The sequence below is a fragment of the Musa acuminata genome, chromosome BXJ3-5 (assembly GCF_036884655.1).
Source record: "Musa acuminata AAA Group cultivar baxijiao chromosome BXJ3-5, Cavendish_Baxijiao_AAA, whole genome shotgun sequence".
Classification (NCBI taxonomy): Eukaryota; Viridiplantae; Streptophyta; class Magnoliopsida; order Zingiberales; family Musaceae; genus Musa; species Musa acuminata.
In genome coordinates this window covers 83731-102039 of record NC_088353.1, presented here as the reverse complement: position 1 = coordinate 102039, position 18309 = coordinate 83731, and the positions used below count along the sequence as shown (strand labels likewise).

Sequence of the window (18309 nt, the reverse complement as noted above, 5' to 3'; positions counted from 1 at the left end):
TCCTCCCCCACTTCCCCTCTCCTCACCTCCCTCCATTTCCCCTTCTCTTCACTCCCCTAGCCACACCCGCCCCCACCACCTCTCCTCCTCTCCACTTCCCCTCCCCTCACTCCTTCCCGCCCCCACCACCTCTCCTCCTCTCCCCTTCTTACTCCCGCTCCACCTCCTCCGTTTCCCACTACTCCTCTCCCCCTTTTCTCTCTCCTCTCTCCTCTCCTCACCTCCCCCTATTCTCCCTCCATTTCCCCTTCTCTTAACTCCCCTAGCCACACCCGCCCCCACCACCCTCCTCTCCACTTCCCCTCCCCTCACTCCTTCCCGCCCCCACCACCTTTCCTCCTCTCCCCTTCTTGCTCCACCTCCTCCGTCTCCCCCTCTTACCACTCCCGCTCCAACTCCCCTCTCCCTCTATTTATTTCCTATCAGTCATCTCCCTTTAAGAACATACAGTTGAGCACCACCCTTATCAACAAATAATCGCACATAGAAAACAATATTCTGAAAGGAAAACATTACAAAAGCATTATGATTTTGTAATATTGTGATTTTTGTTCCACTCTCATGTTTACAATACTCATCGCTCTTTTCATCAGACATCAACGGCACCACCACCAACTGCTAAAAGTAACAGTGCAACTGCCTGTAAAAGAAAAATAGTACAAAAGCATGATAATTAGCATCAGAAACAAATACTATGCTTCTGGGTGACTAAAATAATCACATAATTTCAGTATCGATCTAAAGGCCAAAAACAAAATGAAATTATTTGTTAACCATGTTTCTTTAAATGGTTTAACATTTTTTTAACTATGTAGTAAATTACTCCCAAAATTTTTCATAAAATTATTTATTCAAAGAAATATAAAAAATTTGAAATAAAAAAATTAAACAGTATTTGTAAATTTTGGTGAATTATGTCTCACCCTAAATTTTCTAAATGGTTCATCAATTATTAACTATGGAGTAAATCACTATTAAAATTTTTCATCAAATTATTTGTTCGAAGAAACTGCTTTGGCAAAAAATCATGCCATTGCTCAGCTAAATAATGGTTGTAATCCATAGCAGCCATCTAAGAAAGCATACCTACATTATATTTTTATATCATATATTTGGGTCAATTATGTAACAATTAACAGCCATAAAAGCACTCCATTATGTTGCAGAAAGCTTTACTCAAACTGATAAAAAAATTAAAAAAATAGAACTAGCAAGCATTATTAATTTAAACTTGACATAGACTCATCAAACAATGAATATTATGCATTTATTCAAAGACTGTCTTAAAAACAAGCTCGGCAACTACATCGACGCTGCCAGATCAGGGGGGCAAGCACTGCCCAATTTTGATGAACCGAACAAGTCAAAAAGGAGGACAACAAGAAAAGAAGAGTAGAATGGCATAGCTATGGCGTCAGAAAGATTTGTTCGAAGAAATATAAATAAAATTTTTCATGATAACTATTTGTTCGAAGAAATATAAATAAAAGAATTTATATTTGTTAACTATGAAGTAAATTACTCCTGAAATTTTTCATGATAATTATTTGTTCGAAGAAATATAAATAAAATTTAAAACAAAAGAATTGGATAGTGTTTATAAATTTTGGTGAATTATGCAGCAATTAACCACCACAAAAGTAAAGATGTCTCACCCTAAGTTTTCTAAATGGTTCTTCAATTGTTAACTATGGAGTAAATCACTACTGAAATTTTAATCAAATTATTTATTCGAAGAATATGCTTAGGTAAAAAATCATGTCATTGCTCAGCTAAATAATATTTGTAATACATAGCAGCCATCTAAGAAAGCATATTTACATTATACTTCTATATCATATATTTGGGTCGATTATGTAGCAATTAACAACCACAAAAACATTCCGTTATGTTGCAAAAAGCTTTACTCCTGATAAGAACATTGAAAAATAGAACTAGCAAGCATTATTAATTTAAACTTGACATAGACTCATCAAACAATGAATATTATGCATTTATTCAAAGACTAATGTTCGATTACGTGCATACATTCTAATGACCTAAAATAGTATAAAAAGTGAATTAAAAAATTATACACAGTCAGATGCTCCTGCCAAGCCAAAGAACTCCACTAGCTAATACTTGCAAAATCTAATGCAATACTACAGTTCAAGATATTAAAAACAAAACAAAAGATGTCTCAGATCAAAATTGTAGAGAAAAGTTTCTACAAAATCCCCTTTGATGCATAATATATTGTTTAGTGGCTACTGTTCGATTGATATATGTGATGAGGATATAGTTATTAATTAAATTGTAAAAAATAAAGAGAATGATTCTAACCTACTTAATAGAGGGCCTTCCATCCATATAAATAAGTTATAGGGAACTCTCAAAACCCTGTTCCATCATCACTCTTTAACTCTTTAATCTCAACCAACAGTCTGGATTGGTCAAACAAGGTGTGTGACCCTCACCCACTGATTCAGGTGGTGGGTTGGGATACGAAGGTCGAAAATAGCAGAAGGTCGGGAGAAGCCTTCTATAGTTTCAAGAACTTGTCCTAATGAACAGACATCATAAGTTCCCAGCATCAAGCACAATACTTGAAGAACCGGTTTAAGAGTCCAAGGAAACCATTAGTTCATGGAGACATAACAGAACAAGTCAAAACGAAGGACAATACGAAAAGAAGAGCATAATGGCAAAGCTATAGTGTTAGAAAGATTTTGGCTCGTTGAATCAAGAGGGCAAACACTGTCCAATTTTGATGAACAGAACAAGTCAAAAAGGAGGACAACAAGAAAAAAGAGCAGAATGGCGTAGCTATGATGTCAGAAAGATTTTGGTTTACCAGATCAAGAGGGCAAGCACTGCCCAATTTTGATGAACCGAATAAATCAAAAAGGAGAATAACAAGAAAAGAAGGGCACAATGGCGTGGCTATGGTGTCAGATCCATGAAAAATATGCAGCTTGTGATATTAAAATCCATTGTTGTATGAACATCAACCAAGGACTTCAATTAGTTTTCTTTCTTTTTTTCTGAGTAGGATGTTGATATGCAAGAAAAGTAGCAGTCTAGAAAATTAGCTGATTAAAATTTTAATTTTAAAGATATACAGCATGGAGATTAAAACGTATAATCAAATATGACTTTTCTATTCAATTTCACCCCCTTCAGAATAATGCAAAACTTTTCACTCCCCATAGCTTCCAGAATCATGACTGGACATAAACATCCTTGTTGTTTTGGAGTTCAGAATTCAACTATTCAACTAATCTGCTTATGTTCTCTACAGCTTTCAACAACTAACCATTAGCTTTTCCTTAGGCAAATTGTTACATGCAAGTTCGGTCACTGGCTTGTCCATGCATCATTCAAATTCCTATCTCAAATCAAAAGGCTCCTAATTTTTCAGTCAACAATGATAGGTAGCTCCGGCAGCTTCACGGAAACTTTTTGTCCGTTCAAACTGCTACATTAGACGTAAATAAGAAGTGCCTATACTATTTATATTCAGCCCACATATGATAAACCTTTTTTTTTTTTTTGACAATTATTAAATCTGAAACTCTTTTCGTGTACTCCCCATAGTGTTTCGTTAACCACCAGACTCGCGTGAAGCATAGTCTATCCAACACATGGAGACAGGAACCAACAAATACCACATCCCTGTGGAACCTCAAAGTAATAATTTCACAAACAAGTAAAGAAAGAGTGATTATGCATCCAAGAAACTTATGAACACAATGTTATGAAAGCAATAAGTTTTTGACAAGGAAACCTGATAGTAATTTAGCATGATCAAGATAATTACAAAGCTAAGGCACATAAAAAATATCAAAGAATCTGCATGTTACTAAAATTTCTTGCAGGCAGTAAAAGAGTATATTTCAATGATTTACCTCATTCGGAGAAGTTACTTATTCCTATCTGGCCTGATCTCATCAACATTCTTTTCCTACAAATCATGCAAAAGAGAAAAAAACATGACGAGACTTCCAATTTCATGAACAATAAATCGATTTTAATCAATTTATAGACTTGACAAACCATTGCTGGGGATGGATCCTTCCGGATTTTCCGAGTTGGGCTCCTCATTGTGACAAGCTCCTCTGCAGATGTTGGGTGAATTCAGACGGTGGAATCAAAATCTGTCTTAGTTAGTCCAGCTTTTACAGCAATAGCAATCCCCTGAAGCATATAGAAATCAAGCCTGGTAAGCTAAAAGCTAGGCAATATTAAGGGGATGCAATTAAAACAAATAAAAGAAACATGTGCACTCCTAACACTTTGTTCGTGCTTGCACATACAATAAGCTTCATAAAGACCCGTTCATTTTGGCTCGTCGGATAAGAAGGTAAGCACTGCCAAATTTTGATGAACCAAACAAGTAAAAAAGGAGGACAACAAGAAAAGAAGAGCAGAATGGCATAGCTATGTTGTCAGAAAGATTTTGGCTCGCCGAATCAAAGAGGGCAAGCACTGCCCAATTTTGAAGAACCGGAATCGCAGGTTCAATGCATTAAACTCAAGGTTCCAAGAACATTACATAACTTAGTGATCTGAGGTTATCAAGAACAGAGAAGTAACAAGGCAGACGAGACGGCATTGCGAGATCCACACAACAAATGCAAGAGCCGAAGATCAGAACATCTTTCTTGTGGAGATCAAAAAGTCAAGAACGCGTGGCATGTAGAACTCCTCGAGGAACACACAAGGAATAAAGAAAGAAAGAAGATGACTATCTTGTGAGAAGTATCTCAAGAAATCTAGGTTCGTATTCAGTAAATTTAGGGAACAGATCCATACCGGGCGCTGGCGCTCGGGGTCCCAATGTTGCAAGCAACAGCGGCGGCGTCGATTCGTCGCCATCCATTTCCGCCTCCCCCTCAACTTCTTCTTCTTCTTTGTCATCTTTCCTTGCTCCGACGACGCCGAACACCAGGGCTGCCGGCAATCGAGCAAGACCTTGTCAATAATCCTTTCAACATTCGAAGATCAAGGTTCAAACCACACTCATCGATGCAGATCCAGAAAGCCAAGGTAAATAGAAGGAAACAAGAGAACGGATCAACGATTTCTTGACATGGGATTAGAATTTAGAGGGGGGGTACCTGCAACAACGGAGGCGATCGCAGGCGTTCTTGATGGTTTGGAACTGGGTGATGTGGTTCGCCTTCGCCATGAACGGACGTCTTCAGAGCTCTCGTTTTGGCTACGGAATGGTCGGGAAACCACAGAGGGATTAGAATTTATAGAGGGGGGAGGGGTGGGGGGGGCAGCACCTGCAACAACGGAGGCGATCGCAGGCGTTCTTGATGGTTTGGAACCGGGCGATGTGGGTCTCCTTCGCCATAAACCAACGCCTTCAGAGCTCTCGTTTCGGCCACATACATAGGGAGAAGGCCGAGCTCCAAATTCTAAGATTATTACTTTTGGAGGCGGTGGACGGCTCCCCTCTTCTCAGTCTCTATTCATCTTTGCCTCTTTGTAAAATAATAATAATAATAATAATAATAATAATAATAATAAAATAAAAATAATAAATTATTACATGCATGTTAAAAAAATATAATTTATTACCCATTTTCTCTTATACATACACATAGATATGAGATGCTCTGTTTTCTACTTGGTTGCCAAAGAACATCGACATGCTCTGTTTTTTCTTATGCATGAACATACGCATACACGCATACACACGTCAGACACGCACACAAGCCTAAATGTAGACACCGCAAGGAATTGCAATCGCAAACACATAATCATAGTGTAGTCATATTGACACTGAACCGTAAGCAGCAGATTGAGAACCTAGCAACCGTTCAGAACAAAAGTACTGAAAACGTAGGGTCGCCGTTCGGAGAATATCATACAAAGTTTGAAGCCAAAAGATCATCTAGTTGCACATCAAACTCGGCTCATCAGCCAGATAAAATAAGTGTGGAAACAACAACTATTACTTTACACCAACTAATTTGAACTCGTTATATCAGCAAAGATCACATACTCCACGTAGGTAAGCCACAAACTTGTCCCGGTTGCAAATTAATTAAACCACCTCGCTGAACACCAAAGAGACAAAGCCTTGAACCATCACAAAATTGGTTTCACCAATCAGAGCCTTCAGGCCATAAATGCTGCAGGTAGGTAGATGAATCCAACCGTATAAATTATACACTTCTTTGGTAACGCATCATAGGAGTAAATTTCCCATTCTCATCATCGAATTTAGCTCTTGGGCCGGGAAGATTTGCATCTCCATGACTTGGTGTAGTCTGCAAAATTTGTTGCATATTTCCGCTTGGATCACAAATACCAAGTTTGACGATGAATGTGGCAGTGCAACCTTTCCCTATGCCTTCACTTTCAAGCCAGATCTGTCCATCCATGAGGCTCACAAACCTGATTGTGCCAGTGGAAAATGTCAATAAAAAGCTAATCAGGAAGAATAATCAATTAGCCAAACAAGATAGAATCCATGTAGATGAGTTTTTCCTTTTCTATTTTTGTTGTGGTAGAATTAGATAAGCCCTCTTTCATAGATATCAATCACCAATCCAGAAGAAATCTACAGCAACAAGTTTATGCATAACAGTAATTTCGGAGAAAAAATTTGCAAGGTATGCATCATATTACACTTTCAGGTGACATTAACAGTGTTTTAAGGCAGTACCTCCTACAAATAGCAAGGCCGAGCCCACTGCCATTGGAGGCTTTGTTTGCACTGTTGCGGGAGTGTGCAAACTTAGTAAAGATGTGTGGTAAATCTTGAGGACTGATTCCACAGCCAGTATCCTTGATCTGCAACATTTAAGAAGACAATTATAGGTAATTGGTTCACTTTAACATGGACAGGAAGTAACATGGTCATTAAATTAATAAGTTTCTGCATTGGTTTTAGATTAATTGATCTATGCAGCAGCGGTGGATATACATAGTCATATCAAATGAGAAGCCTGTTCATTTGGTAAGTGATATCTTGTTGTCTTAAGGCAACAGATTCCATAGTCAATGGAATTGTCAGAATAATAGATTATAGAATGGCTACTAAAAACAACTAGTCAATTTTTCAATGACAACAGACCTGTACACGCAAATCGAAATGCCGATCACTGGTAACTGGAGAGAATTCAGAAGCCCGAGGGTCTCTTGAAGAATCTGATCTGGCAACAGATGTTGTGATTGATATATGGCCCTCCTTCGTAAACTTGACAGCATTGCCAGCAACATTTAGTATTGTTTGCATAAGCCGTTTTTCATCACCAACGGCACATAAGGGCAAGTCGGGCGCCAATGTCACAGACACAGAGAGCTTCTTTACAGCAGCTATTGGTTTTATCAAATTTATGACCTGCAATTTAATGTGTTTTATCAACTAATCAATATTAACTATGACACAAAAACAAAATTAAATACGACCCATGTATTGACCTCTCTGAAAACGGCATGAAGGTTGAAATTTGCAATCTCCAACTCAAAGCTCCCATCTTCCAGCTTAGAAAGATCCAAAACATCATTGATAAGTGCTGCCAGCAGATTGCTACTTTTTAACACAGTTTCTATCATCAGTCGTTGTTCAGGAGTTAGCTCAGTTTCCAGAAGCAGGGATGATAGAGCTATAACTGCATGCATTGGAGTCCGCATTTCATGGTTCATGACAGCTAGAAAATCATTGCGAGCACGGATAGCCATCTCGGCCTCCCGACGAGCGGAATCTAGAGCAACATTTTGCTCCATAAGTAAGTCACGTGCCCGCATTGACTCTTCTAAAATGGCAGCATGCGAAAGTGCAACTGCTACCTGAATGACATCAAATCCGAAAAGAAAATTAACTCAGTGCAATTGAACTGTATGGAAACTTGAACAACACAAGATATACATTATTAATCAGAACCCACAAGATCACTTTCCAAAAATGGTGTTAACCCAACCAAAAGATTATTTATAGACATCACATTAGCTCCAATGATTTAAATGGGCGCTCGGTCGCTCGCCTACACGCTCGGGCGAGGCGAGGCAAGACCCGAGCACCTCAACAGTGAACCAGGCGACGCACTTCAATGAGGCGCCGCCTGGGCGCTCGCCCGAAACCGGGTGCTAGGCGCCTCGGGCGAGTGCCTCGTTCAAATAGTTGAATCGAACCAGATTTTTAAGTCTGGATCGACCTCAAGCGATCCCCTTTCTTACCTACAAAAGCCACCCCCAACACTCATGCGCGACCCCGAGCGATCAACCCTATCAAGTGCTCCTGCCTTCGTTGCAGGAGCAACAGACTGAGGCCTCCTTTGTCGCCGACGGAAAGGTCTAACAGGCTTAGCCTTCGTCCGTAGCTTCCTTCTGCCGTCACAGGCAGATACTTCTACCATCAAGGAAGAGGACCACAGCTTCCTCCACGATTAACATACACTTCAAAAGCTTCCTTTGTCCATGACGTCACCGTCCGCAGCTTCTGTTGGTGTCGCCGATGCCGTTGCTGCTGTCCGTAGCTTCCACGCTGTCACAGCTGTCGTCCGCAGCTTCCTCCGCTACCGCGACTGTCATCTGCAACTTCCTCCGTCACCGTTGCCTTCTCCTTCCCCACTATCAACCATTGGTGACATTTTTCTTTTATTTTTTTCTCCATTAGCTACTGTTTACAATTTTTTTCCCCTCTTAACTACTGTTAATAGTAAATAATATACTGTTCACAGTAGATTGTTAAATCTCTAATTTTTATTGTTTTAAAATTATATATTAGGTTTTAGAATTAATGACAAGTGTACAAAGCAGTTTAATTCTAATATAGGTCTTCATAAACATGTTTGGCATATTTTTATTTAGTTGTATATTATTTTAATTATAATATTCGAGAGTGCCTCGTTTCGCTCGGGCAAGCGTTGTGGGACTTTGGCGCCTAACGTTTTATAAATCACTGATTAGCTCACAAGATAAGTGCACATAACATCATTTAGTATCAAGCAAATCTATATCTCATGTCCGGATCTTATTACATGGTCAAATAAGAAATGTTTAGAATGACATATTTCACTAGTTCATTCTTAATTTCAAAACTTTAGATGATTGACCGATGTTCTTCAGATCACAATGCTCCCTCTTCATGGTTCACCTTATACAAGCCAGGTTATAAAACCTGAAGCATTCAATGGTCAGCTAGGTCATCCGTAATGTTTATGTAATAAAATATCACCATAGGTGCATTGAAGGTGAACACAAGTATGGGATGACTATTTCTATTCATCCAATGATCCATTTTATTAATGAGTAAAAATTAATTACATAAGAGATTAAAGCAATGTTTCATGGCCTCATTCCATGAACAATAAAAAAGCAAAAAGAAAAACATGCTGGCCACACATTTGGACCCCTGAGCTTCTGCAATATGTTGAGCTGTCAAGGAACACTTCAACACCTAGTTATTAGTGCTACAGCCATAGATCTAGCACTAGTGTGTGTGTGTGTATATAGATACAGAAAAATGAGGTAAGCATAGGTAATCTCCAGTAAAGTCAAGAACTAATCAGCTCTATGAAAAATCTGAAACCTCAACCTAACAAGGACTGGAATGCTGCGAATCATATGACTCCAACAAGCACTTGGTAAGAGCTCTATATTCAACTCATTTTCTCAAGCTAAAAGAAAACCATAATATCAATTATTCAAAGTTCAAACTATGTGTCATTGTGAGAGACACTAAATAAGGTATTCTTGTGTGAACACATAACAATTATACCACTTCTATAAGGATTTCTAAGAAAAGTACCCTCAAATTAACCTTGATGTTGACTGTTAATGGCGATTCTTTAAACTGAAACCACTACAAGAGTGCCACAACGAGAGAAAAAAGAAACAAGAAATCATTTCAGCACATTTTATTTACATTAAAGAACCATGAAATAACAGCCTCGACAACAAAATACAGCCATGGAAGAATGGAATACTATGTATGTCTAACAATCTTATAGAATATATGTTATCACATAGTAAAATCATAGCTTCAGTGATCATGAAAATGGATCAAAAAATTCAATGAGTCCTTGATTTTCTTTCCTTCAGAACTAAATGAATGGAATGGTAAGTCCACTAGCTTGTTTCTTTAAACATTAACAACTTTACCAATGATCATTAGAAACTTATAGTTCAACATTAGAACTTGGAGTGACAGCCAACAAGTCATACTTCATATTGTCCAGTGTAGGGATAAATTGTGATGCACTATTTATTGCCAACTTAGCATAACAAACATAATAGCTAAATTTTGTCTTTCATAAAGGAAACTTAAGCCATCTGTGTTTAACACTTATTTATATCTTCAAGGCCAAAACAAATAAAACTGGTCTTCAATATCAAGTACGTTGTTAAGATCTTTTATAAAGTGTCATAGAATTACCATCATCCACTGATGCACAGCGAAAGCCCAATAAATTACAAACAATGCGTTGGCAGCTTTAAATATCAATAATCAGCAGATATCAAGTTCTTAATAGGTAACCATTATAGGTCTGACCTCAGTGCATATATTATGATCAATGAAACAAGTGGCATAGTAATTTACTCAACAGTATATTTCTGGTACTACCATACATAAACAAACAATGATGGTGATTGACATGAACATAAAATAGAACTAGCAAAATTTCATAGCATACTTGCACTCATACTAGTAGAGAATCAAAACATGTTCACGCTCATACTAACTAGAGAATCTTAGCAATGCAATGCGGAAAATAGAATCACCACATCTCTGAAACATCACCCAAGTTCATTCAAAAATTAAGAAAATTTAAAAGGATGCCCAAATTATTTGTATAAACCTACCAAAGCAAATATGAGATCCAGAACAGGACTTCAATGCTAGAGACTGGTAGTTACCTGATCAGCGACCACCTCAACAAGCTCCAGTTCATGTATGTGCCATTTTCTTGCACTGTCTGAAGGGAGCATTAGAACCATAATGGCATAGCTTTTGGCAGAAAGCTCAGGCCAATCATTTATTTGGAAATTTGAAAGATGTAATAGTGGAACTCGGACAGCAACAACTTCCGGTGGCACATATCTTCCAGTTTGAGGCCGAATCCTTGCTAATGGACACGTATGTGGGATTCTTACAGCACGGTTACTACCGAAGACTTGATTGACTACAGGAAGGTTGATGGACACAACAGATCCGAGGGGCATTTGGTGGTGCAAAGTATGTGAGAGCTGGAGATTAAGACCACTCCTTGATGGCATCCAAAGTGCACATTCTGCCAAATCCAGAGTCCTCCCTAGTTCAACCAGGGTTGTCTTTAATATTGTGTGCCTGTCAAGTGTACTTCTGATTTCATGCGTAAGCATCCTGACATGTCGCCCTGTTTCTTCTTGCGTACGTATAATACCCATCTCCCTATCAAGTTCCTCTGCCTTATTCTTCAGAAACAACTCCCTTGTCTTAACACTTAACAAGTCAGGAATTATGTGAACAAGCATCAAAGCTGTAGCACATGATACAACAGCAGTTGAGATTTTCGCAACAGTCATCACCAATGCAACTGTTCGTGAGTGCATGGTGAATGTCCAGAGATTTATCATATGTGTTGCTCCACAAAGAACAATGAAGGCACCGAATTGTATCAACACCCATCTGTATGGGAAGAATGAAGACTTCTTCACGAAGTAAATGAGCTCGAGAGGAATGGAGAAATAGGCAAGGGCTATAAAGAAGTCTGATATATATTGATACTTCACTAGAAGTTCATCAGCAGGCCATTGCGGCTCGATGCAGTCACAACCCTCCATCTCGAAGCAACTACAGAGGCCAGAATAACAGTACTACATTCTGAAACAGCAAACAAGGTCACTTGCTACTTGGTTTGATCAGAACAGAGCTTAGCTTCTTTTTTCCAAGTGCAAGGCAGCAACTTCCGCAGTTAAATTAAAAGCTAATGAAGAACAAGCAAAATCATGACTCCGAAGGCCAGGCAAACAAATAGGTGTAAGAAAATATGAAATTCACTATCGATAAGCACAAAAAAGGTATCTTTAACTCCTACACCACGCAAACCGCAAGCTGCTTACTAAACCACGAAAGATCAAAAATTAGATTTCTTCTTGTTCTTTATGAAGAGCCCGTCATTAGCCACTTACAATGTCTATTGGAAACAGAAGATTCTACTGATATGGAAAGGGGAGATGACAGAGACACTAAATGAAGCACAGGCCTCAACTTACATGAGACAGCGCACTATTCTAGTCCCAGATTTCAATTTTCACACACCGGAAATTAGCAGAAAAAAACAGTGAAAGCAAATGAAGATCACGGGGGAAACCCTAATACAGGATCAAGGAGAGCCGCTTCCAGTGCCAAATCAGTCGCAGGGAATGATAAAATCGAACACGAAAGAACGCCGAAAAGACGTAAAGACTGTGATCTCAGAGTGGAAAAGCAAAGGAAGCAAGAAAAAAAAGAAGGCAATTGATACCTGAAGCAGAGTCGGACAGCTTCTAGGTTTCGATCAGAATCGTTCCCGAGAAGTCAATAGAAAGAGAGAGACGCAACTAGGAACCGTCGTAACTCGCGCGAAGGAGGAGAGAGATCGAGAGGGGAGGAAGCTTTCTTTGTTTTACCTCTTCTGCACCTTTGCTTCTTCCCTTCGCAGCAGCGGTGGTTATATTTTGTGGTTCACGGTCTGAAAGCAAGGCATGAATCGCCGCTATTTTAAGGAGATGGAGAATGGGAGCTCCCGCACGGTCGAACATGTACCGCCGAATGATAAACCACCGTTGGATTTTAAAGAACACGAATCTTGAGTAGATAATCCAGCGGTGGAAAGGCCCTTCCTCGGAGTGTCCAACTGCTGTGGAGCTCACCGCAGTCCACAGGGGAACGCGAGAATTTCCGAGAAGGAAGATATGAAAAGAATAGAAAGGAATATGTAGAGCGATGCTCAGCTGTGATGACATGGGCAGGATCCAGGATGACCCGTTACCCCACACCCACCCACCCAGCAAAGCAAAGTGAGCCATCCCTCTTCCGTAAAAACTCCCGGCGCTCCCCACTTCCCACGCGACAACGTTTCCCTGTTCCCTGTCGTCAGATAATCTCGCGAGTTCGTCGCACTTGTGACGACGGTGCTGACGCAGGACGGGCTTCCTGCCGCGCATCTCGCGCGACCAACGTTTTCCTGCATCGCCGAGGGCGGCGGAGCCGGCATGGTGCCACCTCCTGTTGTTGTCTTCTCCACCAATGAGGACCGTCGAGCTTGGAGCTTCAGCTCGTATTCGACGGTTGTCGGAGTTAAAAGGACTACGCGGAACTAAAATCCAAATTAGATTTTAACCTTTGATTTCCGTGACTTGGATCATGTTCGACTCATAAGCAATTAATCAACAACATAAAATGTATTTATGTAAAATTATTTATATGATTGAACAGGGGATTCCCGGCGGTCAGAAAGTTAAGAGCAGGTGGCCGGGGCTGGGTTCAGTGCACCGTTGACCAGCTAATGGAGTTGTGGGTCAAGACCGGAAGACAAGGATGTGGCTAGACGAAGAGTCCGGATGCATGTAACGGAGTACGCATCCTCCCAAAAACCTTTTGTCTCGTCCATGACAAAGGTCATCTGTGGGGGCTCACACCGCTGGTGACGTTATGTCCGCCCAGCTAGCGAGCCCCACAGGTCGTTGACAGAGAACTCGATAGGATGGAAATTGGGAAAGTGTTTTAAAAGGGAATTTTGGGACCATTCGACAAACTCATCCATTCAGCCAACTCCGCATGCATGCAAGTGCACGTGTGGAAATAATTCAAATAATAAATATATTTATCTTAGTTTATTATTTTATTAAAAATATATACCTATATAGAACAAGAAAATGATTAGTGCTAGATGATAAAATTAACTTCTTTAAAATCATGATATGAACAATGATTGACGTTTTCCACTGTCACCTCAATCAAGGTTAGATATCTTCAATAACCAAAATCATTATTTTGGAATAATTGAATTACCTTACTACCATTAAGACTATGATTGTACTATCTCACTGCTATCAAGATAGCGATTATGCTACCTCAACAAAGGTTATCACTTGGGAGGTAATTGAGCCACTCGTTATCACCTCAACAAGTAGTCATGTCACCACATATGTCAAGTTAGCTTGTAGTTGTATTCGCTCAAGCAATCACTCTAACAATTAACAATAAGTAGTCTCTTGTATTTTCTCTCTTTTGTATCTCATATTTCATTACACTTTGAAATTTTGTTGACTAAAGCATTGAAAGGACCTAAGTCAGACATTATCAATCTCGGTCTTCTTTAGTATCCCAAGTGACATCTCAAGAGTGGCAACCACTTCATTGACCATCTAGATCTCCATCGATCACTTGGATTTCCATCAACAGAGCCATCTTAACTACTCAATATCTTAGGGCAGATCATCTTGCTTCTATCTCGGGTCCAAACCTAGTCAAGTTGCACTCCTAGTATTGCATCAAACGATCGACTTTGAGGTTATTAAATTTGGCATCAGAAGGAGGGCTAATATGGTGCAAAACAATGATCTTACCGAAAAGCTCTAAGAATGTCTTGAGAAGGAACCACCGATCAACAATTTCCCCACCTTAATGGGTTTGAGATTAGCCCAACCAACGTTTTCCTCTATTGTCATTTTAAGACCTCAACAAACTACTCCTATATCAGCAACTTTTCTAGCACTCAAGCTTTTCCTCACAAATAGGTAATCCTCCACCCATAGTAGTGTCAATGGAAGCCTTCCCGAGGCTATTCCAACAAGTCTATACTCTCTTAACTATTATATAATTCATCATCTCATTCATTCCATAGCTTCTACAGTTTATATTTGTCCATAATCAAATAGTACTACAACCACCTATATAAAACTAAGAGACTCCACAATCCTATAATTAGATATAGATTTAATCATAGTTGAATATCCCCAATCAATATTGTTACTTGCTAATCTGGTCACCTCACCATCCCCTCTAAGTGAAGTCGATGGTTTAGATAGATTCGGGTATAAGATTTTAACATATGAAACTAATGTCACTTTGCATCTACAACTCCAAGAGATGAACTAATATTATAAAATATATGTTAGGGGTTTCAACTCGCTAAGGAAGGGGATATAATAAATTTATATGATCATTCTCCCTTCATTGACTAAACCTAATAAGAGCTAATTCCCAAAGGGTTTCAACTATTTACCTTAGAGATATTTGATGGCAACATCGATCCTAACCAACATATTATGACGTTTCAAGCATAAATGATCATTTATGCTAATTGGATAACCTAATGTGTCGGTTATTCCCAACCACACTTTGGAGAGTAGCTTAAGAATGATTCTCTCGTCTCACTTATGCATCTATATACACATTCAGCTAGTCTGCAAAATAATTTAGGTTATATTTTATTTATGACCAAAGCAAATCATGACCACTAATGGTAATCCACTAAGGCTAGGAGGAACATTTGGCTGATTATGTCTTAAGGTTTACTGTTAAGATAAGTTAGGTGACTAATACGCACCCATCAATCATTGTTTAAGCCTTCATACGAGGCCTATAATCCTCTTGGTTCGATTCATATGGTCAATCACCGAAAAAACCATAGTCACCTTTTCTAATATATTATAAGTGAACCAATACATAATTGTTAAAGCTCTTAACTCATGCAGAAAGAAGGATAAAAGGTGAAAACACCAAGAGACAAAGAAACATCACAACTCAATAATTGTTTCAGCCTGCTAGGGAAGGACCCTCTTGAGTAGTGCTAGGGAAGGAGAGACTTCAATCCCCTAAACGCTTCATGAACGGAAGTTTTCCTTAAAGAAAGTAGTGCTTAAGAACCTTCAACTAATGTGATCATTGTTAATAAGGTGAGATAAAAGCAAGTATATAGATTTTACAAAGACCATCAGTTTGATACTAAGAAGTGCATGACACAAAGAATGGATTGAGGAACTTATAAGGTAAGAGTATCTCAAAAAGTTTTACCCCTAGCTTTATTGTCATATGTTACTTGTTACATGTCAAAGGGTTTATTGGCTGAATTTTCTCTTTAAGATAAAATACATTATTGTTTCAAGTATAGAATTTATATCTTATAAGGCTACTTAGCTTTGTTTCCAATGTCTCTAGCTTCCTTCCACTAGGGTGATGTCTTCAGTGAAGTTTCAAGATTGTCATTGATGTCTTTTGCCACATCCTCACTTCTTCGACTCAATCAGTGTGGGAGCAAGGAGAAGTGAGACTCAAGGGTACAAATTGGTAGGTGATTCATCATATTAGACTCATTTATCAGCAAACAGAAGTAACCCAAGTGTTTAATGCATCCTTTGTAGGCATAAATATCTAATGTATCTGATGTATCTTTCATAGGCATAAGCATATCAAGCACTTAATGCATCTTTTGTAGACATAAGTATCTAAAGCATCTGATATGCCCATCGTTGGCAGAAGTATATAAAGCACTCGATGTGCCCTTCACGGGTAAAAACATTTGAAGCACCAGATGTATCCTTTGTATACATAAGAATATAAAGTACTTGATGCACCCTTCACAAGCAAAAACATCCTAAGCGCTTGATGCACCAATTATAGGGAGAAGCATCTCAAGCGCTAGATGCATTCTTCATGAACATAAGCATCTCAAACATTTGATATATTCTTTATAGGCAAAAGCATCCCAAGAACTTGATACACCCTTTATGGGAAGAAGAATCTGAAGTGCTTGATGCATCCTTCATGAACATAAGTATCCCAAGTGTCTGATGCACCATTCACAAGCTAAAGAATTTCAAGCATCCAATATGCCCTTCATGGGCAAAAACATCTCAAGCACCCAATGAATTCTTTGTGAACATAAGCATCTTAAGTCTTTGATGCACCCTTCTTATGTAGAAGCATCCTAGGAGTTTGATATGCCCTTCATGAGCAAAAGCTTCCAAAGTATATGATGAATCCTTCATGAAAATAAGCATCTCAAGCACCTAATGCACCTTTTATAGGTAGAAGCATCCTAAGCAACTGATGCATCCTTTATATGCAAAAGCATCACAAGTGTCTAATGCACCCTTCATAAATAAAAACATCTCAAATATTCAATACACCCTTTGTGGATATAAATATCTCAAGTATGCAATATGTCTATTTGTAGCCAAAAGCATCTTAAGTATCTGATGTGCTCTCAATGGGCAAAAACATCCCAAGTGTCCGATGCACCCTTCGTAGACAGAAGCATATCAAACATTTAATGCATCATTTATAGATATAAGCATCTGTAGTGCTTAATACGTCCTCTATGGACATAAGTATCTCTCCTCAAACATGAGTATTTTTTGTCATTCGGTGCATGCTCTTTAATCTAAAATAAAGCTAACCAAACTCGAGATGAGCAAGTCAAACCAATAAGAAGCTACGATAGGCAAGGTTACCATACCCAAGGTAGGCAAGTCAAGTAAAAAAGAAACCTTACTCTACCCAAAGTGAGTAAGTTGGTTAAAATAAAACTTCTTATTGTTCGATTTAGGCAGATTAACCAAAGCTGAAATTCCCTATTACCTAATGTGGGCAAGTCAGCTAAACTTACAGCTCTTATTGCGCAATGTGAATCGGTCAACTAAAGGTTGAACTCCTATTACCTGATATGGATAGGTCAGCCACATCAGGTTGAGTTAAGTAAGAGCCCTTTTTATATAATGTAATAATAAGCAGTTCATGACCATATCACCCACCCAAAGGTATTCAATGTTCTTGAAAAGTGGATATTATGCTCGTCTTAAAAATCTGTTATATCAAAGTACAATGGTAGAACAAGTGATAGAGGATAAAATTGATCTTTTCAAGATCGGCATATGGACAACAACATTTCAACAACTAGGATCGCCACCCCAACAATAGTTGATCCTTTCCAACAATTGAAACTACCACTTTAGCGATGGTTGGATCCCTCCAATAGCCAAAATCATCACCTTGGGGATAGTAGGACCACCTTATTACTACTAAGACAATAATTACACCACCATACTATTACCAAGATAACAGTTACGTCACCTAGCGATGGTTAGGTCTCTGCAACAACCACAATTGTCATCTTGGGGAGCAATTGGGCCACCTTAGTAGGCATAGTCATGTCGTCTCATTTGTTAACTCAACAAATAATTGCATCAACTCAAGGAACTATTTTAACCACCTTAACTAGTATCTCGAAGTATAAATAATATTTGATAATCTCTTTCTCTCTCTTTCGTCTCTTAAGTTCCATTACACTTTGGATATCTCATGAATTGGAGACACCACTTCATCGATCATTCATATCTTCA

The 18309-nt window shown here is 38.8% G+C and overlaps 2 protein-coding genes across 6 annotated transcripts; both read right to left on the bottom strand.

Annotated features, from left to right (window-relative positions):
* Positions 1–496: 496 nt before the first annotated feature.
* Positions 497–5434, bottom strand: LOC135638219 (uncharacterized). Of its 4 annotated transcripts, none has more exons than XR_010496557.1 (6): positions 5271–5433; positions 5100–5200; positions 4795–4966; positions 4036–4176; positions 3888–3943; positions 497–640 (listed from the first exon to the last, which is right to left on the bottom strand). XR_010496557.1 is itself a non-coding variant. In XM_065151240.1 (4 exons), exons 2-4 carry the CDS (start codon positions 5168–5170, stop codon positions 4117–4119), a joined length of 303 nt encoding a protein of 100 aa, XP_065007312.1. In that variant the 5' UTR covers positions 5171–5200; positions 5271–5434; the 3' UTR covers positions 4035–4116. The 4 variants fall into 4 exon arrangements, 2 of the variants coding, with proteins under 2 accessions (XP_065007312.1, XP_065007311.1); XR_010496556.1 differs by having other exon boundaries at positions 4795–4932; positions 5271–5432; XM_065151240.1 differs by lacking the exons at positions 497–640; positions 3888–3943 and having other exon boundaries at positions 4035–4176; positions 5271–5434.
* Positions 5435–5766: 332 nt separating this feature from the next.
* LOC135638217 (probable ethylene response sensor 1) lies at positions 5767–12842 on the bottom strand. 2 transcript variants are annotated; one of them, XM_065151238.1, is made up of 6 exons: positions 12592–12842; positions 10858–11803; positions 7420–7788; positions 7073–7339; positions 6662–6789; positions 5767–6390 (listed from the first exon to the last, which is right to left on the bottom strand). In XM_065151238.1, exons 2-6 carry the CDS (start codon positions 11761–11763, stop codon positions 6159–6161), a joined length of 1902 nt encoding a protein of 633 aa, XP_065007310.1. In that variant the 5' UTR covers positions 11764–11803; positions 12592–12842; the 3' UTR covers positions 5767–6158. The 2 variants fall into 2 exon arrangements, with proteins under 2 accessions (XP_065007310.1, XP_065007309.1); XM_065151237.1 differs by having other exon boundaries at positions 12447–12841.
* Between the last annotated feature and the right edge of the window lie 5467 nt (positions 12843–18309).

Excerpts from the sequence above, each read along its gene's own strand:
- LOC135638219 (XM_065151239.1), bottom strand. The coding sequence starts at position 5,341 with ATGGCGAAGGAGACCCACATCGCCCGGTTCCAAACCATCAAGAACGCC. Across the intron at positions 4,933-5,099 it reads GATCGCCTCCGTTGTTGCAG|CCCTGGTGTTCGGCGTCGTC; the intron begins GTACCCCCCCTC and ends GATTGCCGGCAG. Across the intron at positions 4,177-4,794 it reads ACCCCGAGCGCCAGCGCCCG|GGGATTGCTATTGCTGTAAA; the intron begins GTATGGATCTGT and ends TATATGCTTCAG.
- LOC135638217 (XM_065151238.1), bottom strand. The coding sequence starts at position 11,763 with ATGGAGGGTTGTGACTGCATCGAGCCGCAATGGCCTGCTGATGAACTT. Across the intron at positions 6,790-7,072 it reads ATTTCGATTTGCGTGTACAG|ATCAAGGATACTGGCTGTGG; the intron begins GTCTGTTGTCAT and ends TAAATGTTGCAG. Across the intron at positions 6,391-6,661 it reads GGCCTTGCTATTTGTAGGAG|GTTTGTGAGCCTCATGGATG; the intron begins GTACTGCCTTAA and ends TGGCACAATCAG.